General features: G+C 41.8%; 1 protein-coding gene across 7 annotated transcripts in view; it reads left to right on the top strand.

The window, feature by feature from the left end:
- Positions 1-22,534, top strand: part of obscnb (obscurin, cytoskeletal calmodulin and titin-interacting RhoGEF b) — a 487,178-nt gene that overhangs the window by 265,799 nt on the left and 198,845 nt on the right. For 6 of the 7 annotated variants that reach the window (XM_063044498.1, XM_063044500.1, XM_063044497.1 and 3 more), the window contains 4 exons: positions 5,450-5,716; positions 8,754-9,020; positions 14,387-14,653; positions 15,038-15,304. In XM_063044498.1, the coding sequence (XP_062900568.1) occupies positions 5,450-5,716; positions 8,754-9,020; positions 14,387-14,653; positions 15,038-15,304 (1,068 nt within the window). The remainder of the gene's footprint in view (positions 1-5,449; positions 5,717-8,753; positions 9,021-14,386; positions 14,654-15,037; positions 15,305-22,534) is intronic. The other variant, XM_063044502.1, reaches the window with a different exon arrangement.

Genomic DNA, 22,534 nt, shown 5'->3' with positions numbered 1-22,534 from the left:
TAACAATTTTGAGATGATCTTTTTCACATTTGAGATGTACTGCAGCTGGATATAATATAAAATGCTAAGTAATTGGTAATTGCTTTATTATTGTCAAAAGTACTGACATAAAGTGAAAAAATGTGTTTGCATACCACCAGGTTTGATAACACGGGATCAAGTATCCATCTAGTGTTTTCATACACCCTAGGCGTTTCTAGGGCAAGTGTCTAATAAGTAGCACGCATCAAAGTTGCTGGTGAATGCAGCAGGCCAGGCAGCATCTCTAGGAAGAGGCACAGTCGACATTTCAGGCCGAGACCCTTCGTCAGGACTAACTGAAGGAAGAGTGAGTAAGGGATTTGAAAGTTGGAGGGGGAGGGGGAGATCCAAAATGATAGGAGAAGACAGGAGGGGGAGGGATAGAGCCAAGAGCTGGACAGGTGATGGGCAAAAGGAGATACGAGAGGATCATGGGACAGGAGGTCCGGGAAGAAAGACAAGGGGTGGGGGGGACCCAGAGGATGGGCAAGAGGTATATTCAGAGGGACAGAGGGAGAAAAAGAGTGAGAGAAAGAATGTGTGCATAAAAATAAGTAACAGATGGGGTACGAGGGGGAGGTGGGGCCTTAGCGGAAGTTAGAGAAGTCGATGTTCATGCCATCAGGTTGGAGGCTACCCAGACGGAATATAAGGTGTTGTTCCTCCAACCTGAGTGTGGCTTCATCTTTACAGTAGAGGAGGCCGTGGATAGACATGTCAGAATGGGAATGGGATATGGAATTAAAATGTGTGGCCACTGGGAGATCCTGCTTTCTCTGGCGGACAGAGCGTAGATGTTCAGCAAAGCGGTCTCCCAGTCTGCGTCGGGTCTCGCCAATATATAAAAGGCCACATCGGGAGCACCGGACGCAGTATATCACCCCAGTCGACTCACAGGTGAAGTGTTGCCTCACCTGGAAGGACTGTTTGGGGCCCTGAATGGTGGTAAGGGAGGAAGTGTAAGGGCATGTGTAGCACTTGTTCCGCTTACACGGATAAGTGCCAGGAGGGAGATCAGTGGGGAGGGATGGGGGGGACGAATGGACAAGGGAGTTGCGTAGGGAGCGATCCCTGCGGAATGCAGAGGGGGGGGGGAGGGAAAGATGTGCTTAGTGGTGGGATCCCGTTGGAGGTGGCAGAAGTTACGGAGAATAATATGTTGGACCCGGAGGCTGGTGGGGTGGTAGGTGAGGACCAGGGGAACCCTATTCCTAGTGGGGTGGCGGGAGGAGGCACAAACCTGCCTGTCCTGGCCGACCTATTGTCTCAGCTTGCTCCTGCCCCACCGAAGTCGTTTCTGCATACCTCGACACAGTTTTATCACCCCTTGTTCAATCCCTTCCTACCTATGTTCGTGACACTTCTCACGCTCTTAAACTTTTCAATGATTTTAAGTTCCCTGGCCCCCACCGCTTTATTTTCACCATGGATGTCCAGTCCTTATATACTTCCATCCCCAATCAGGAAGGTCTCAAAGCTCTACGCTTCTTTTTGGATTCCAGACCTAATCAGTTCCCCTCTACCACCACTCTGCTCCGTCTAGCGGAATTAGTCCTTACTCTTAATAATTTCTCCTTCGGCTCCTCCCACTTCCTCCAAACTAAAGGTGTAGCTATGGGCACCGGTATGGGTCCTAGCTATGCCTGCCTTTTTGTTGGGTTTGTGGAACAATCTATGTTCCGTGCCTATTCTGGTATCTGTCCCCCACTTTTCCTTCGCTACATCGACAACTGCATTGGCGCTGCTTCCTGCACGCATGTAGAACTCGTTGACTTTATTAACTTTGCCTCCAACTTTCACCCTGCCCTCAAGTTTACCTTGTCCATTTCCGACACCTCCCTCCCCTTTCTAGATCTTTCTGTCTCTGTCTCTGGAGACAGCTTATCCACTGATCTCTACTATAAGCCTACTGACTCTCACAGCTATCTGGACTATTCCTCTTCTCACCCTGTCTCTTGCAAAAACGCCATTCCCTTCTCACAATTCCTCCGTCTCCGCCGCATCTGCTCTCAGGATGAGGCTTTTCATTCTAGGACGAGGGAGATGTCTTCCTTTTTTAAAGAAAGGGGCTTCCCTTCCTCCACTATCAACTCTGCTCTTAAACGCATCTCCCCCATTTGACGTACATCTGCTCTCACTCCATCCTCCCGCCACCCCACTAGGAATAGGGTTCCCCTGGTCCTCACCTACCACCCCACCAGCCTCCGGGTCCAACATATTATTCTCCGTAACTTCCGCTACCTCCAACGGGATCCCACCACTAAGCACATCTTTCCCTCCCCCGCATTCCGCAGGGATTGCTTCCTACGCAACTCCCTTGTCCATTCGTCCCCCCCATCCCTCCCCACTGATCTCCCTCCTGGCACTTATCCGTGTAAGCGGAACAAGTGCTACACATGCCCTTACACTTCCTCCCTTACCACCATTCAGGGCCCCAAACAGTCCTTCCAGGTGAGGCGACACTTCACCTGTGAGTCGACTGGGGTGATATACTGCGTCCGGTGCTCCCAATGTGGCCTTTTATATATTGGCGAGACCCGACGCAGACTGGGAGACCGCTTTGCTGAACATCTACGCTCTGTCCGCCAGAGAAAGCAGGATCTCCCAGTGGCCACACATTTTAATTCCACATCCCATTCCCATTCTGACATGTCTATCCACGGCCTCCTCTACTGTAAAGATGAAGCCACACTCAGGTTGGAGGAACAACACCTTATATTCCGTCTGGGTAGCCCCAACCTGATGGTATGAACATCAACTTCTCTAACTTCCGCTAAGGCCCCACCTCCCCCTCGTACCCCATCTGTTACTTATTTTTATGCACACATTCTTTCTCTCACTCTCCTTTTTCTCCCTCTTGCCCATCCTCTGGGTACCCCCCCCTTGTCTTTCTTCCCGGACCTCCTGTCCCATGATCCTCTCGTATTCCCTTTTGTCTATCACCTGTCCAGCTCTTGGCTCCATCTCTCCCCCTCCTGTCTTCTCCTATCATTTTGGATCTCCCCCTCCCCCTCCAACTTTCAAATCCCTTACTCACTCTTCCTTCAGTTAGTCCTGACGAAGGGTCTCGGCCTGAAACGTCGACTGCACCTCTTCCTACAGATGCTGCCTGGCCTGCTGCGTTCACCAGCAACTTTGATGTGTGTTGCTTGAATTTCCAGCATCTGCAGAATTCCTGTTTGTGTCTAATAAGTAGGGCAGTTTTTCTTTTTTTTTAAAAAAAACTGTTCTATTCTTTTGTACTACTTTAATAAATACCTTGATAAAGCAAATTAGTCAAATGTGTTAATATTAGTTTTAAAAAAAAATAGGTGAAATTATTGGGACTATAGGATTAGAACTTGTTGACCTGCATCCTAAAATATTGAAAGAGGTGGGTCTGAAGGAAATGGATGTACAAATCCCATGCTACAAAATTCCGTGGGTAGTTAGAGCTGCAGCGTTACACCATGCCAACCAACAACATTCCTGAGCTGTCATTTACTCTGTAAGTTCTTACCTGATCTTAATTTTCCAAATGAATCGCATTGCACATAGGCAGGGTGCAGAGCTGGACTGAGAAGTGGCAGATGGGGTTCAATCCAGAAAAGTAATACTCTTTGGAAGGTTGAACTTGAAGGTGGAATATGTAGTTAGTTAATAGCAGAATTCCTAGCAGTGTGGAGGTTCGGAGGGATCTTTGGGTCTAAATCTATAAATCTCTCAAAGTTGGATTAGGTTCAAGAGCTGTGAGGTAATGTTGTAGCTCTATAAAACCCTGGTTAGATCACACTTGGAGTATTGTGTTAAATTCTGTTTGCCGCTTTATATGAAGGATGTGGGAACATTAGAGAGGGTGCAGAAGATTTACCAAGATACTGCTAACCATGTCTGATACATTCTTAACCAAATCATTTACATCTATCTTCTTCCCACACACTTCATCCTTCCCCTAGCTGGTTCCATCTGCCAAACCTCTCTGCCTAAATTGTTCCCATTATCACCTTCCTTATTTGTCAGACTTCAGCACGTGTAGCCTCTGTGTCTCTGCTGATCGCCCTCTTCTCCCTACCTTTCTCCACTTGTGTTTTCCTCTATCATTTGTATTTATAATCTACCTACATACCTCTCTCTTATCTCCACCCCTACCCCTCAAGCACCTGACTTCTACCTAACATACCTCAAGCTACCTCAGTCCACTTGCCAGACCAGGTTTCATCCAACTTTTTATATGAGCTATCTTCCCTCTCCACTCTCAGTGCCAGTTTAAGGTCTCAACCCAAAGCAATGACATTTCCTTTCACCCTGCAGATGTTGCTTGACTCCCTGCGTTCCTCCAGTAGGTTTTTTTTTTGCAATGGCATAAATTTTTACCCACTTGTGTATTTATCTTTCCCATCTCTCCATAAGGTAATGATTATCCCGACAGTGGACCATTCCTCTGAACTAACTATTATCTCGGTGTTCTGCAACCTTCCTCTTAATGCCATCCTTCATTCCTACTTCAACTTCTGTTTATTTCCCTACCTTTCTCAACTTGTGACGTTGGAGTTGATGGATAGGTTAGTAACTTGAAAATTCTGCTAAAACTAGAATTTATGTCCTTTCAGTTCATTTGTAGACTCTGTGCTTTTGATTTTAATTTTGTGATGTCTCAAGCCCACTAAAACTTGAGATGCAACATAACATTCACGTCACATCTACAGACGATATTCTCCACCCTTTGGCTTTGGAATTTTCCTCAATTCCACCTTGTATTTCCTTACTGCATGTGACTATTGTCATTCATAGTTTCCCTCCCCTGTGTACATTTACCTTTATTCAGTTATTTTCATTACCTTATTTATAATGACAGGAGTTCCCAGGGTTATAGATGACCTGACTTATGAAATTCTGACTTTCCACCAATTCTTCCATAAATATTTAAGTATTTTTCAAGCTAATAATATAATATTTCATTGTATTCATTATCACAGGATACAGTATATGTTCCCTTAGGTTAATTATAGGTGATGTTAGATTGAAAATAGTGAAGATACTCAGTGAACTGAAAGAATTATAGTATACATATGCAGAGTTATACAATGTAGTTAGCTCTGGCAAATAGATGTTTCTGACTTAGAAAAAATCAATTTAGGAATGGAACCGTAACCTGGGACTGTCTGCATATTTTGTTTTAAAGGTCTCTGGTTGACCTATCCTTGATACTCTTACATAGTCCCAGAAGCTTCCCGTAGTGCATCAGCTATCATTGTTCCTTTCTTGTAGGTTTATTTTGAAGGGTGGTGGGGCCAAGAATAATTGAGAAGAAAAATCCAGTTCTGGATTATTGGAGCTCTCACTAAGAATGTTATTTGGTGCAAGTGAGATTAAAATTACATGCTGATATCCAGAAGTAAGACCTGTATGTTGACTAATAAAAATTATAATAAAATTTACCATTCCATAGCGCTGCCACTACTTTTCAAACAAGAACTTAAGGATGAGGAAGCTGAAGAGGGTGGCACTGCCGCTCTACATTGTGAGGTTAATAATCCTGATGCACCCGTAAAATGGAGAAAGGGATCCTTGGTACTTCACCCAAGTGACAAGTATGAGATGAAGCAAGAAGGATCAAGTGTTGATTTGCTTATTCATAGCCTAAAGCCTGAAGATGGTGGTGACTATACCTGTTATTCTGGTGATCAACAAACCACTGCCTCTTTAACAGTGAAGGGTAGGACAAAAACGTGTTGCTCATTTATCATTGTAATTTCATCATCTCACATTCCCATCACTAAGTATATTTGTGTTTGCCAGCACCCCTTAATAGCATCCTGCTGCTCAGTTGGCATTACAAGAATTGATGCTTATTTGCTGAATTAATTGCTCATTCTCATCGCAATTTACAAACGAGTTGAATATTGCAGTTTTACATCAGTCTGCATTGTATGGAGATATATATAAAAATTTCACATTAGCAATTTCATGTTGTAACTTGTAATTATATTTCTCATCTTTGTCATTTTAAGACTTTTTCTACCTTTCTTCAATTCTTTGTCACTCCAAGATTCTTCATTTTAAATTAGTGGGCAATTTTTAGATAGGGAATTGACCACCTGTGTTTGTCTGATGCCTAAAACTAGTATAAAGTGGTCATTTAATCTAGGTCTTTGATAGGTCCAGTTGGAGCACTGGCAGAGGCCCCAGATGGAAACATGACACATATGTCATCTATACCTTTAAGGTGAAAGAGGGAGATGTTAAAGGAGATGTGCACTGAAATATTTTTCCATATGGAGTGTGAGGTGCCTGGAATGTGCTATCAGTGACGAAATTGAAGCAAATACGGTAGTGATGTTTAAAATTTAGATGAAGGCATGAACATGCAGGGGATTGTGGATATGAATCATGTGCCATCAGATTAAGTGAGTTTAATTTAGCATCATGGTCGGCAGAAAGGCCTGTTCCTGTGCTGCTTTGTTTACATGGTACAAGTGGTATCTCAAGTAGCAGTTAGGTAGCCTGTGAGGTGGAGTGGTTCCTGCAGGGTTGCGAGTTCTCAATACCATTCCATATGCTTTTTTTTCTACTCTTAGCAGTCATGGGCCAAGGATTCTAGGAGTCATTGGAGTTGTTGCTGTTTTTCAAGGTTTTGAGCCCATCCTTGAATCAGTTCCTTGGTTTGCCTGGTAACTTCTTCCACTAATGGAACTTGCAATAGAATGTTTGCTTCAGCAGTTTGGTGTCAGGTCCGTGAATGATGTGGCTTTCCATTCAACTGTGATTGTGGCCTCAGTGTTGGTCTGGAACACTTCACTGATATTGGTTTGCTTATTCTTCTTGTAGATTTGGAGGATCTTGAAGAGACAGCTTTGTGTTAACTTTCAAGATGCTTCCTATGTGTAGTCCAGATCTCAGAAATATCAAAAGTGGGGTGGTAAAGGTAGTTGCTACCCATGAATTTATTGCAAATCTAGGTCTTGATTTTCAAACGTCTTTTTTCCCTCAATTGACCAAAGCCTGTGCTGGCACATCAGAGGACGAGACAAATGTCACTTTTTGCTTCCAAGATATGAGATGTGGTCCAATTCCAGGTTCTTGTTGTGAACTTTTATTGATGGAGAATGGTGTTGATCAGGAGCAAGTTGGTAGAAGATAGCTTTTTCAGATGCTTTTTCTACATGCTTCTGTGAACGATTTGACAATTGCTTAGAGCTTGACATCCAAACCTGCACAACTACAAATGTCAGAACTTGACTGCTGAACCTGGAGTGACCTTGGTTCTACTGTACTCACCACAAGTTGAAATGTTTCCCATTAGTTCTGATGCACTCGTACAAGAAGTTTGTTGAAGGTTACCTGCAGTATTACGGTAAAAAAAAAATTGAGAAAAGTATCAGAGCAATGACAGAGCTTTGTGTGATACCATTCTTGAGTGAATTTGATTCTGTTGTAGACCCTGGTTAGGATTATGGCTCGCATCCAAATGTAAGGTTGAGATGCATTTTTGAGCCTTCTGTGCAATCCCTCCCAATTGGTGCCAGTTCCTGCATTTTGTAAATTGTGTCCTCTGTGCCTCCAGTTAGACGGAGTTTACATTGTGATTTGGGAGCTGCATTTTTGGTCACTGAGAGAAGTGGCTGAGGAAGATTCTGGCAATGACATATTCCTTGTGGCGGACAGCAGTGAGACCACAGTGAAACTATGATTGTCAGAGTTGTCTCCTTTCACGAGATCGTTATGATTTCCCTTATCTTTGAGGTTCACTGGAATACCCTTCACTTCTCAATCTTACCTGGCTATTCTATTCTATTCTATTCTAAACATACCTGTTATTTTTAGATAAGCCAAAGTGTATCCACATGTGCCGGTTATAGTGGATTCTATTGTACTATTAAATAAAATGCAACAGGTATCCTTTGACTTGAAATGCAAAATGTTTTCTTTACAGAGGCAGACATTTAGACAAGTACATAGGTCCACACAATCTCTTCATTACTTCTCTTCATCTAACTCTATCAATACATTAATTTCTTATACATTTCAACATAAATGTACCTGTGTTATTTTGCTTATCTGTTCTGAGATGGAATTTATTAGCACTATTAAACAGGATCTGGGTATAGAAGTTTCTTCTGAGTATTTTATTGGATTTTCTCGAGACTATTTATGCGCCAGACTGGTCTTGCCTACAAAAGATAGGACTGTTGATAGGGTTCCAAAATGTGATTGAACCTATTGAAAGATTTTATACATTTAAATTAACACCTTTAACACTTTCAGTCCCTGTGTCTCATCTGACATATATGTTTCAAGGAATATATAACTTCCTTATTCCTTTTAGTAAAATGTGTGGCCTGACATGCAACTCTGATGTTAATTTGCCAACTAAATGCTCCATTATTAGATTTATTAATTTCCCCCTATATTTTGTTATTCTTTATTAACAATATTATCTGACTCCCAACTTGGGGTATTATTTAGTAAATATAATATGTGAATGTTAAAAATGCCATTGATTTTTTAGTATCTCGTAATTGACTGTAGCATAAATGAAGACACCTTATTACTATATACATAGTTTGCAAAGTGAGTGTAAGTAAAGTTAGATATGAGCATGATCAATATTATGTATTTCGGGAAGCTTGTGTGTTAAAGGAAACATGTCATTAACAACAGATTTTTTTTTACAGAAAATAAGTTTAATTTGATAATTCAGAGCTGTTATAATTTTCCATACCATGTCATCGGGATTTAATTTGATTTTTTAGCAACACCTGTGGTTTTTAAACAAGAACTTCATAATGAAGAAGCTGAAGAGAGCAGTACTGCTGTTCTGCAGTGTGAAGTTAATAGGCCTAATGCCTCAGTAGAATGGAGAAAAGGATCAATATTACTTCATGCCAGTAACAAGTACACATTAAAACAAGAAGGAACAAGCATTAAGTTGTTCATTCACAACCTGAAGCTGGAAGATGCTGGTGAATATACTTGTGATTCTGGAGATCAACAGACTACATCTTCATTAAAAGTAAAGGGTATGGAAATAAACATCAGATCTGTTTTTGCTTTATGTCTGAGTCATTTCATGAGCAGATCATCTTCTAAAATACCTCATTCAAGATGTGTCTGTGTATGTGGAAGAATTAAGATGAAAAATGTCTGTTTAGTGAAAAATATGTTGTCTATGTGGAATAGTTGTGCAATACCTTCAGTTCATTAGTTGTAGTGTCATAGAGATTTCCAACCTGGAAACAACACTTTGACCCATTGTGTCTGCACTGACCATCAGCCACCCAATTTTTTTTCCATTTTCAATAAATCCATTTTTTAAATTCACCTCACCATCAACTACTGATTTTACCGCTCACCAAAACACAAATTTGCAATTTACAGTAGCCAATTAGCCTACCAATCTGCAAGTTTTTGGGATCTAGGAGGAAACTGAGGAGCACCCAGAAGAAACCAGTGCAGACTCAGGTGAATTGCAAATTCCACACAGACAAGACCCAAGGTCAGGACTGAATCTGCACTTCTGGTGCTGTGAGGCAATGGCTCTACTAGCTGTATTACTGTGCCACACTGCGTCTTTGTCTATGTTTGCAAAACACGCCTATATTTGTGGTTAAGGGAATTCCAGATTCCATAGTTCTGCCTCTACCACTATGGCTTTATCTATTTGTTGAGTTTTTTCTCACTGTCTGCTTCTCCCTCACAACCCCTAAACGATTCTTCTCTTTCAATCTCTCATTCTCTACACAGATCTTTCCCTCTGGTTTATCCACCCCACCTTTCTGTCACCACCAACATTTTCTTCCCCCCCACCTCTGCTTTCTCTCTCCACCTCTATTACCTCCCTTTCTGCATCTCCCTACCTTCCTCTTTATTTAACTCTACCGCATGTGCCTCCTTCTCAATATCACCCTGCATTCCTCTTTCTTCAGGTCTCTTCCCATTCCTCAAATCTATTTGCTTCCTGCTATCTCCCTTAATTCCATCATCTGCTATGCTTCAGCGGCCACCCCTTCCTCTCCCATCCCTTGTCTCTGTTTCTCTCATACTGTGTCTCACTCTCAATTAGTCATTTAAGTTTAAGTAAGCCTCTTGATTATGACTTGTGGGACACAATGCAGTAGTATTGTTCCTGCAAATAAGTAGCAATGTGGATTTTCATTTCTATATCACTGTCAGAATAAAGCCTATTACTGTGAAGCATGTTATTTTTCCTGAAATGGCTTTAAGTTTGAAATTAAGTCTAAGCCTAACTCCAGGATCTTGAGCAAACAACTTATGATCACCAGAAAACCCAATAGATGTAGTACCTTTTGCCTGTACCTTATGTCTATCTTGGTCATGTAATGTGACACTGGTAAAAGGATAATAATAATAATAATAATAATGGCATTGCAAAACCTGAGCAGGAACAGGCCCTTCAAGCCTGCTCTTCCATTCAACATGATCATGACTGATCTATGATGGCCTGAACTCCTAATCTCTGCCAGCTCCTCATAATCTTGAATTAATTGATCTTTCAACAAAGATTTATCTATCTCTAGCTATCCTGCATCTAATTATTTGATCCTCATCAGCCTCAAGGACAGAGAAGTCCAGTGATTAACTGTCTTCTGGCAGAAGAAATTTATGTGCATCTTAGTTTTAAATGACCAATTTCTTATTTTTTAACTATGACCCCTTGTTCATATCCTTTCATTGGTGAAAAGATCTGTACAGCTATCCTATGAACCCCTTTAGGAACATCTGAATATTGTCACCCTTTATTCTTTTAAACTCTAAGAAATACTGATCCAAACTGCCTAGCTTAGCCGCTCTTGTTAGAATGACATTCTCATTATAGGTGCCACAGATAGCTGCAGAGACCAAATCATTTGATATATTTAAAGTGGATGTTGATAGGTTCTTGATTACTAATTGTGTCAAAGGTTACGAGGAGAAGGCAGGAGAACGGGTTTGAGGGGGATAATACATCAGCCATGATGGATTGGCAGAGCAGACTCAATGGACCAAGTGGCTTAATTCCCCATTTCTTAAGTAGATCAAAACTGTGCACAATGTTCCAAGTGTGACCTTGCCAGCATCCTGTACAATTATAATAAAACCTCTCTATTTTTACAATAAAGGCTAAAATGTGATTTGCCACCTTGACTACTTGTTGGATGTGCCCATGTACTTGGATGCTTAGATCCCTCTGAACTTCACTCATTTCCACTATCACTCCAATTAAATAATAATCAGCATTTCAATTCCTATTAGCAGAATGCATGACTTCACACTTCCTCACATTAAACTTGATTTGTTTTTGTCCACTCCAGGTCATTAATGTAAACATTGACCAAGAACCAATCCCTCAAATATGCCACTAATTATATCCCTCCAGCCTGAAAAGGAACCATTTGTTCCAACTCTTGTGGCAGATTTCAATCCATACTAATGCACTTCTGCCAATAATTTGATGTCAGTTTATGTATCAGGCTCTTATGGAGCACCTTGTAAAATGGCCCAATAGGAATCTAAACACTCTGTCTACAGGCGAATAAACTCTTCTCGCGCTTCCACCTGGGTACAGGTATCGCTTTTAACCAATGTTTCGATGACAAACTCTGCCATCATCATCAGGGACAGCTGAGTTTGTCATCAAAGCATCAGTTAAAATGGATACCTGTACCCAGCTGGGAGCCTGAGAAGAGTTTATTTGTCATATATGCTGGGAAAGCACTAGATTCTTTTTTCACATTATCTACAGGTTCCCCTTTATCAACTGTCCCTGTCTTATCCTTCATGAATTCGAGCAAATTGATCAAATTTGATTTACTTTTTCATAAAATCATAATAATTAGGTTTGATTGCATTCTGCTTTTCTAAGTGTTTCGTTATTTCCTCTTTGATTATTGACTGTAGCAGTTTGCTAACAGCAGATGTTAAACTAATCTACAGTTCTCTGCCTTCTGGTTTCCCCCCTTTTTGAACAAACGCCTCAACTCCCTAATCTTTCTCCTCGTTAGATGCATTCAGTGACTGAGCATCCATAAACCTCTGGGGTAAAGAATTCCAAACATTTGCCAGCTTCTAAAAGAAAGCATTGCTGTACTCCAGTTTTAAAGGATTTTCCTCTTATAGATATGCCCCTCCGTACAAGACTTAACACTAGTGGGAACTCCTTAATACCTTTTTTTAAAAAAAGGATCTGGTGCTTTCCAGCATCTTCTCAGGGCTTCCAGCTGCATACAGGTATTGATTTTTAACTTGGTTTTGGTTAAAATCGATATCTGTACCCTGCTGGAAGCCCAAGAAGAGTTTATTCATTCTGAAGACCTACCCTGTCTTGCCGTCTTACAATCTTATAATTCAATAAAATCTGAATATATATTTAACCTGTCATTCTTCTAAAGTTCAAAGAATGCAGCTGGTAATTCTTTAACTGTTCATGGTAAGATAAACTCTTCGTCTCAATAAATGTCCTACTGGACATCTTCCAGACTGCTAATTTTAGTATATGCTTTTTTTCAAATAAAAGGACCACAACTATACAGATCAGAATGTTGGTAAGTTTGCAGATGACACAAAAGTAGGTGGTGGTGTTTACAGTAAAGATAATTATCAGGATTTGGAGTAATCTTGATCGGCTGGGGATGTGGGAAACCTTTTCATTGGAGTGTGGGTGATCCTGTAAAGATTTATAAAATTACAAAGGGGCACAGTCTATTTTCCAGGATTTGGGAACCAAGGCATTTGATAAAGTACCCCATGCAAGGCTTATTGAGAAAGTAAGGAGGCATGGGATCCACGGGGACATTGCTTTGTGGATCCAGAACTGGCTTGTCCACAGAAGGCAAAGAGTGGTTGTAGACGGGTCATATTCTGCATGGAGGTCGATGACCAGTGGTGTGCCACAGGGATCTGTTCTGAGACCTTTACTCTTCGTGATTTTTATAAATGATCTGGATGAGGAAGTGAAGGGATGGGTTAGTAAGTTTGCTGATGACACAAAGGTTGGAGGCGTTGTGGATAGTGTGGAGGGCTGTCAGAGGTTACAGCGGGACACTGATAGGATGCAAAACTGGGCTGAGAAGTGGCAGATGGAGTTTAACCCAGATAAGTGTGAAGTGGTTCATTTTGGGAGGTCAAATATGATGGCAGAATATAGTATTAATGGTAAGACTCTTGGCAGTGTGGAGGATCAGAGGAATCTTGGGCTCCGAGTCCATAGGACACTCAAAGCAGCTGCGAAGGTTGACTCTGTGGTTAAGAAGGCATACAGTGTATTGGCCTTCATCAATTGTGGAATTGAATTTAGGAGCCGAGAGGTAATGTTGCAGCTATATAGGACCCTGGTCAGACCCCACTTGGAATACTGTGCTCAGTTCTGGTCGCCTCACTACAGGAAGGATGTGGAAGCCATAGAAAGGGTGCAGAGGAGATTTACAAGGATGTTGCCTGGATTGGGGAGCATGCCTTATGAAAACAGGTTGAGTGAACTCAGCATTTTCTCCTTGGAGCGATGGAGGATGAGAGGTGACCTGATAGAGGTGTATAAGATGATGAGAGGCATTGATCATGTGGATAGTCAGAGACCTTTTCCCAGGGCTGAAATGGTTGCCACAAGAAGAAACAGGTTTAAGGTGCTGGGGAGTAGGTACAGAGGAGATGTCAGGGGTAAGTTTTTTTACGCAGAGAACGGTGAGTGAGTGGAATGGGCTGCCGGCAATGGTGGTGGAGGCGGATATGACAGGGCCTTTTAAGAGGCTTTTGGATAGGTACATGGAGCTTAGAGAAATAGAGGGCTATGGGGAAGTCTAGTGATTTCTAAGGTAGGGACATGTTCGGCACAACTTTGTGGGCCGAAGGGCCTGTATTGTGCTGTAGGTTTTCTATGTTTCTAAGGACTAGAGAGCATAAGTTTAAGTTGAGAGTGATGAGATTTAATAGAAATCTGAAAGACAATTTTTTCTGAGTAGTCATTGTATAATAAGCTCCCAGAGAAAGTGGTTGAGGGAGATGCATTCAAAGGGTACTTGGATAGGTACGTGGATAAGAAAGGTTTAAAGGGATATGGGGCAAACACAGGCAAATGGGACTAGCTTAGGCGGGACCATTTGGGCCAAAGCGCCTGTTACCATGCAATGTTTACTTCAACTCTATCATTCCAGTATGGTGTGTACAACTTCTGTATTCCTAAATGTTAACTCCTTTACAATAAGGACCAATATGTTATTCATCTCCATACCTACATACTAACCTTTGTGATTTATGCACAGGAACACTTAGATCCCTATGCATTTCACTCATTTGCAATCTGGATTTTACGTTGGCTTGTTTGGACTTTTATATTTATCCAGAATGCACAGTCCTACTGGATGTTTACAAATTGAATTGCTGTTTTTCCTAGCTTTGCCTGTGCTTTTCAAGAAAGGGCTTCAAAACATGGAAGCTGAAGAGAATAGTTCAGTTATTCTGCGCTGTGAACTCACTAAACCTGATGTTCCAGTGGAATGGAGAAAATATTCAGTGGTACTTACTCCAAGTGACAAGTATGATCTGGTGCAAAAAGGTTCCTGCGCTGAATTGATTATTCGCAACATAAAACCAGAAGATGAAGGGGAATATATTTGTGATTCGGGAGATCAGCAGACTTCTGCGTCTTTGAAAGTGAAGGGTAGGATAGCCAGCATATTTTTGGCATAATTCTGCACAAAAAACTACTAATTTTTCCGGTTAGAATTTTATATTTTAGTCATCATACATAAATTGGTATTACTAAGAGCATAACAATAGAAACAGAATTTGGCCATTTGGCCTTGTTTTTCTTTTGTTGTCAATGTTATTTTTGTACACTAATCACATGCCTCTTGTGTGCCTTGATGACTAGCATAACTTTTTTCCTCAGTCTGGGTTTATCTAAGTATTAGTAATTTACAAAATATTAATTTAAATGGATAAATGGAAAGGTGTGAAACTGCATTTAAGTTCCTAGCAGTCTGTCAAGTTCAGATCTAGACTGAACAACATTATCAGCTGATTTACTTCTCATCCTCTGTAGTCTTGCCTGTGCTTTTTAAACAAGAACTTGAGGACATCGAAGCCGATGAGAATGGTACGGCTATTTTGTGCTGTGAGCTATCTAAACCTGGTGCCTCAGTGGAATGGAGGAAAGGCATTGTGGCGCTTCATTCAAGTGATAAGTATGAAATGAAGCATGAAGATTCCTGTGTTCAGCTGTTTATACACAATCTAAAACTAGAAGATCAGGGAGAATACATCTGCGACTCAGGGGACCGGCAGACCAGTGCATTTCTAAAAGTAAAGGGTAGGAATCATTTTTGTATTTCCATTATTTAAATTTAGGAGGAAACATGTCATAACCTTTGTATTGAATAATTTTGTGTGGAGCAACTTATGATATGCTGTTTATAGTCACATAATCTTGTCATGTCAATGCAGCCATTTCCTTTCAAAAATGTTAATTGTAATGTATAAGCAAACTAATGCACATGCAAGTCAGTTTACTGAAATGCAAAAAGAAAGCGTTGGAAATATTCAACAAGTCAACCAACAAGTGCGAAGAAATAAGGTTTAAGCAGATTTAATAATTAAAGTCAATGACCCTTTATATGAATTAGAAAAGTAAGAAAGCAAGAATATTTTTGTTTCCATAGTGGAGTTTTATGATGTTTAAAGAATTAAAAAATAAACTGATGCATGGAACTAACTGTGACATATAGCTCAATGCAGTGATATCGTAGACAGCAAGTTTTGACTTTGGAAAATTAAGTGGTGCTAATTATAATAAATAACTGGAAAAAATTCAATTATAAAATTAAAATAAACCTACAGGTCAGGGAAATCTGACCGAAAACAGGAAAAAACTGAAATCACTAAGGCAGCTGAAAGAGAAGTAAAGTTAATGTAACAGGCCGCAGACAGAACTGTGTCAGAACTGAGAAAGAGGGAAAAGAAGATAATTTTAAGAAGTAGAGAAGGTGATATAGAGTCTCTCAAAAGCAGAGGTGGAGGATTATGCCTCGTGATCAACTCCTCTTGGTGCACGAATATATTAGTGCTGTCCCAATTCTGCTCACCAGACCTGGAATATCTCACAGTTAAGTGCCGTCCATTTTACCTACCAGGGAGGTTTCCGCGATCGTTTTGGTAGTGGTATACATTCCACCTCAGACCAATGTCAATTAGACTTTAGATGATCTGAGCAATGGGATCAACATGCATGAAACAGCACACCCTAATGCTTTCACCATCATTTTGGGGGATTTTAAACAGGCCAGTCTGAAAAATATCACTAAACAATTACCATCAACAGATCACTTGCAATACCAGGAAAAGCAACACACTGGACCATTGTTACACCACCATCAAGAATGCCTACCGTGCTATTCCATGCCCTCACTTCAGGAAGTCTGATCACCTGGGGGTACCTCTACTCCAAGTATAGGCAGAGACTGAAGACTGCAGCACCAGTAGTGAGGACCAGGAAGATATGGACAAGGGAAGCACAGGACCACCTACAGGACTGCTTTGAATTGGTGGTCTGGACCGTATTCAGGGATTTATCTTAGATTTTGGATGAGTATGCTGCAGTTGTTACCGACTTCATTAAAACCTGTGTGGATGAGTTGCTGTACATTCTCAAACCAAAAGCCATGGATGAACAGGAGGTACGTTGTCTGTTGAAGGGCGAAGAGACAATTTTAAATGATGTTGGAGGCGACATCGGATGTACGACAACTCTGACATGATTTGCAAGACATTACTTCCTACAAAGCGAAACCACAACTGTGAAGATCCCTGCTGCACCTAGTGACGCTGTGATCTCTGTCTCAGAGGCCAATGTTAGGCTGTCTTTAAAGAGAATGAACCCTCGCAATGCAGAAGGCCCCGAGGGAGTACCTGGTAAGGCTTGAAAACTTGTGCCAACCAACTGGTGGGAGTACTCAAGGATATTTTCAACCTCTCACTGCTATGGGCGGAAGTTCCCACTCGCTTCAAAAAGGCAACAATTATACCAGTGCCTAAGAAGAATAATATGAGCTGCCTTAATGACTATCGCCCGGTAGCACTCACATCTACAGTGATTAAATACTTTGAGAGGTTGGTCATGACTAGACTGAACTCCTGCCTCAGCAAGGACCTGGACCCACTGCATTTTGCCTATTGCCACAATAAGTCAGCAGTAGACACAATCTCAATGGCTCTTCACATGACCTTGGATCACCTGGACAATACAAACACCTATGTTAGGATGCTGTTCATGGACTATAGCTCAGCATTTAACATCATCATTCCCTGATAGAGAAGTTACAGAACCTGGGCCTCTGTACCTCCATCTGCAATTGGATCCTCAACTTCCTAGCTGGAAAACCATCATCTGTGCAGATTGGTGATAATATTTCTTTCTCACTGACCATCAACAATGGTGCCCCTCAGGGGTGTGTGCTTAGCCCACTGCTCTACTCTCTATATACCCACAACTGTGTGGCTAGATACAGCTCAAGTACCATCTATAAATTTGCTGATGATACAATCATTGTTGGTAGAATCTCAGATGGAGATGAGAGGGCGTACAGGAGTGAGATATTCCAACTAGTGGAGTGATATTGCAGCAACAGCCTTGCACTCAACGTCAGTAAGACGAAAGGGCTGATTGTAGACTTCGGAAGGGTAAGACAAAGGAACACATACCAATACTCATAGGGGGATCAGAAATGGAGAGGGTGAGCAGCTTCAAGTTTCTGGGTGTCAAGATCTCTGAGGATCTAACCTGGTCCCAACATTTTGATGTAGCTATAAAGAAGGCAAGACAGCAACTATACCTCATTAGGAGTTTGAAGAGATTTGGTATGTCAACAAAAACACTCAAAAACTTCTAAAGATGTACCATGGAGAGCATTCTGACAGGCTGCATCAATGTCTGGTATGGGGGGGAAGGGGAGGGGTGCTACTGCACAGGACCAAAAGAAGCTGCAGAGGGTCATAAACTTAGTCTGCTCCATCTTGGGTACTAGCCTACTAAGTACCCAGGACATCTTCAAGGAGTGGTGTCTCAAAAAGAGAGAGTCCATTAGTAAGGACCCCCAGCACCCAGGATATGCTCTTTTCTCATTGTTACCATCAGGTAGGAGGTACAGAAGTCTGAAGGTACACACTCAGTGATTCAGGAACAGCTTCTTCCCCTCTGTCATCCGATTCCTAAATGGACATTGAACCCATAAACACCACTTCACTTTTTAAATATTATTTGTGTTTTTGCACAAATTTTAATCTATTCAATGTACATATACTGTAATTATTTTTTTTCCTCTTCTTCTATACTATGTATTGTATTGAAATGGCGCTGCTAAGTTAACAAATCTCACAACACGTGCCGGTGATGATAAATCTGATCTCTGATTCTGATGAGCAGAGCAAGGAGAATTTCAATAAGAGGGTGAGTCAAGGATTGCCTTGAGATGAGTTATAGGAATATTCAGGCCAAATAAGTTAATAAGACAGTTAGTGATAGTATAGACAAAGAAATATGATGAGTTACTGATAATATCAGGACTGTGAGACATCAGAATCAGGTTTATTGTCACTGACATCGTTCATGAAATTTGTTATTCTATAGCAGCAGTACAGTGCAGGCATAGCTTTGACGGGCCACCAATTCAGACATCGGAAATTTGGAGAGGAAGGATTTCAATCAGGTCCACTGCCTAAGGAGAAAAGTTAGGAGTGGTTCACAGCAGTGTAATAGAGCTTTGACCAATGGCCAATCGGCATTTGAGATTAATTGCTAAGAGCAAATTAAAGGAAGGTGGGGCAAGTGCAGGGGGCATCATCTGAGTGGATGTAGAGTGGTGATCTTAAGGCTTTAGTTCTTCAGAGCTTCAGAGAAGAGAGGCTTCACTCAGAAAGCAAAGCTCAAGTTTTTTTTTCCTTTATATCTGCTCAGCTAGGTAGAGATGACAGGCAGAATAGCATAATGCTACTCTTGCAGGATGTGGGAAGGCAGGGAGACGTCCAGTGTCCCTGACCACCACAACTGCAAGAAATGCATCCAGCTGCAGCTTCTAACAATCGCATTAGGGAGCTGGAGCTGGATCTGGATGAACTCGCGATCATCCGGGAGGCTGAAGGTGTGATATATAGGGCATATAGAGAGGTGGTTACACCCAAGGTAAACAGCACAGGAAACTGGGTGACAGGAAGGTGAAAGGAGTGGCCATCCCCGTCAACAACAGGTCTATCACCTTGGATACTGTCGGGGGGAGGGGGGAGGAATGACCTAACCGAGGGAAGTCACAGTGGTTGGGTCTCTGGCACTGAGTCTGTCTCTGTGATTCTGATAGGAAGGGGCAAGAAGAGGCACGCTGTGGTGATAGGGGATTCGTTAGTTCAGAGAACAGACAGGAGGTTCTGTGAGTTAGAACGAGATTCCTGGATGGTATGTTGCATCCCAGGTGCTTGGATCCAGGATATCTCGGATCGAGTCCTCAGCATTCTTATGTGGGAGGGTGAATAGCCAGAAGTTGTGATCCGTATAGGTACCAATGACATGGATAGGACAAGTGACAAGGTTCTACATAGGGAGTTCAGAAAATTAGATGCTAAGTTAAAGGGCAGGAACTCCGGGGTTGTGATCTCAGGACTGCTACCTGTGCCATATGCTAGTGAGGCCAGAACTAGGAAGATTATACAGTTTAATGTGTGGCTAAGGAGTTGGTTTAGGAGGGAGGGCATAAGATTTTTGGATCATTGGTTTCTCTTCCAGGGAAGATGGGACCTGTACAGAAGGGATGGTTTGCATCTGAACTGGAGAGGGACTAATATCCTTGCAGGAAGGTTTGTTAATGCTGCATAGTGGGGTTTAAACTAGAATTGCAGGGGAATGGGAACCAGAATGCCAGAACAGTTAGTGGAGAGGTTGTAGAGACAGATGTTGGTAAGACCTCAGTCAAAGTTAGGAATCAAAAGGTTGAGCATGGTGCAACGTAATTGAAAAGGGTGAATACAAGTGAAGGTGTTGAATCTGAATGCGCGCAGCATTAGGAATGAAGTAGATGAACTTTCTGTGTAGTTGGTGGTTGGCAGATATGATGTTGTAGGCATTACAAAATCATGGCTGAAAGATTATAGCTGGGAGCTTCATGTCCAAGGAAACACAGTATATTGAAAGGACAGGCAGGAAGGCAGTGGGGGTAGTGTTTCTCTGTTAATTAAGAAAAATTAAATCGAGTCATTAGAAAGAGGTGACATAGGGTCGGAAGGTGTTGAATCTTTGTGGATAGATTAAGAGTAAAAAGACCATGATGGGAGATGTATACAGACCCCCAAACAGTAGTAAGGATGGTGCCTACAAATTACAATGGGAGACAGAAAATGCTTGCCAAAAGGGCAATGTTACAATAGTCACGGGGGACTTCAATATGCAGGTAGATTGGAATAATCAGGTTGGTGCTAGATTACAGAAGGGGGAATTTCTAGACTGCTTACAAGATCAATTATACTGGATTGGGTGTTATGAACTGGAGGCGATTAGGGAGCTTCAGGAAAAGGAAGTCTTAGGAGCCAGTGATCACAATATGATTGAGTTCAACTTTATATTTAGTAGGGAGAAGGTGATGTCTGACGTAGCAGTATTTCAGTGGAGTAAAAGTGGTATGAGGGAGGAGTTTGCCAAAGTAAATTGCAAGGAGATGCTGCAGGGATGACAGCAGAGCAGCAATGGCATGAGTTTCTGGGAAAATGAGGAAGGTGTAGGATAGATATATTCCAGAAACAAAAAATACTCAAATGGCAAAATAGTACAACCGTGGCTGACAAGGAAAGTCAAAGCTAATATAAAAGCTAAAGAGAGGGCATACAACGAAGCAAAAATTAGTGGGAAGATAGAGGATTGGGAAGATTTGAAATACCTACAGAAAGCAATGTGCTGGGTGTTGAAGGGTGTGAGGGAAGAGAAGTGAGTACAGTTACTATTACAAGGGTGCTCAAAAAGCTGAAAGACCTAAAGGTACATGAGTCACCTGGACCAAATGAACTGCACACTAGGGTTCTGAAAGAGGTAGCGGTAGACATTGTGGAGGCATTAGTAACGATCTTTCAAGAATCATTGGACTGTGGCATGGTTTTGGAGGACTGGAAAATTACAAATGTCACTCCACTCTTTTAGAAAGGAGGGAGGCAACAGGAAGGAAATTATAGACCAGATAGCCTGACCTCAGTGGTTGGGAAGATGTTGGAGTCAATTATGAAGGATGAGGTTGTGGAGTATTTGGTGACACAGGACATGATAGGACAAAATCAGCATGGTTTCCTTTGGGGAAAAATATTGCCTAGCAAACTTGTTGAAATTCTTTGAAGAGATTACATGTAGGATAGATAAAGGGGATGCAGTGGATGTTGGTTGTTTGGATTTTCAGAATGCTTTTGACAAGGTGTCACACATGAGGCTGTTTACCAAGTTAAGAGCATGTGGTATTACAGGAAGGTTAATTAACATGGTTAGAGCATTGGCTGATTGGTAGGAGGCAACAAGTTGGAATAAAACGATCCTTTTCTGGTTAGCTGGCTGTGAAGGGTGCTGTTCTGCAGAGGTCGGTGTGGGACGACTTCTTTTTATGTTGTACATCAACGATTCAGATGATGGAATAGACGACTTTGCCAAGTTTGCAGATATTATGAAGATTGATGGGGGTGGCAGGTAGTGTTGAAAAAACAGGAAGGCTGCAGAAGGACTTAGATTAGAAAAATAGGCAAGAGAGTGGGAAATGAAATACAATGTTGGAAAATGCATGGCCGTGTAATAGTTTGGTAGAAGAAATAAATATGCAGCCTATTTTCTGAATGGGGAGAAAATCCAAAAATCTGAGATGCAAAGGGACTTGGGAGTCCTTGTGCAGAGCACCCTAAAGGTTAACTTGCGTGCTGAGGAAGACAAATGCAATGTTAGAATTCATTTCAAGAGGTCTATAGTATAAGAGCAGGGATGTGATGCTGAGGCCCCACTTGAGAATTGTGAACAGGTTTGGGCTTCTTATCTAAGAAAAGATGTGCTGGCATTGGAGAGGATTCAGAGGAGGTTCACAAGGATGATTCTGGGAATTAAAGGATTATGGTATGAGGAACATTTGATGGCTCTGGGTCTGTACTTGCTGGAATTTAGAAGGATTGATTGGCGGGGCGGGGGGGGGTCTCTTTGAATATTCAAATGTTGAAAAGCCTAGACAGAGTAAATGTGGAAAGGATGTTTCCCATGGTAGGGGAGTTCAGGAAAAGAGGGTACAGCCTCAGGATAGAGGGACATCCATTCAAAACAATGAAATGGAGAGATTGCTTTAGCCAGAGGGTGGTGAACTTGTTACCACTGGCAGCTGTGGAGGCCAGGTCATTGAGTGTATTTAAGGCAGAGATTGATAGGTTCTTGATTGGCCATGGCACCGAAGGTTAGGGGGAGAAGGCTGGCAAGTGGGGCTGAGGAAGGTGAGAAAAGTATCAGCCATGTTTGAATGGCAGAGCGGACTCGATGGGTCAAATAGCCTAA

The sequence above is a fragment of the Mobula hypostoma genome, chromosome 3 (assembly GCF_963921235.1).
Source record: "Mobula hypostoma chromosome 3, sMobHyp1.1, whole genome shotgun sequence".
Lineage (NCBI taxonomy): Eukaryota > Metazoa > Chordata > Chondrichthyes > Myliobatiformes > Myliobatidae > Mobula > Mobula hypostoma.
The sequence above is the reverse complement of the archived record's forward strand: the minus strand, read 5'-3'. Positions and strand labels throughout refer to the sequence as shown.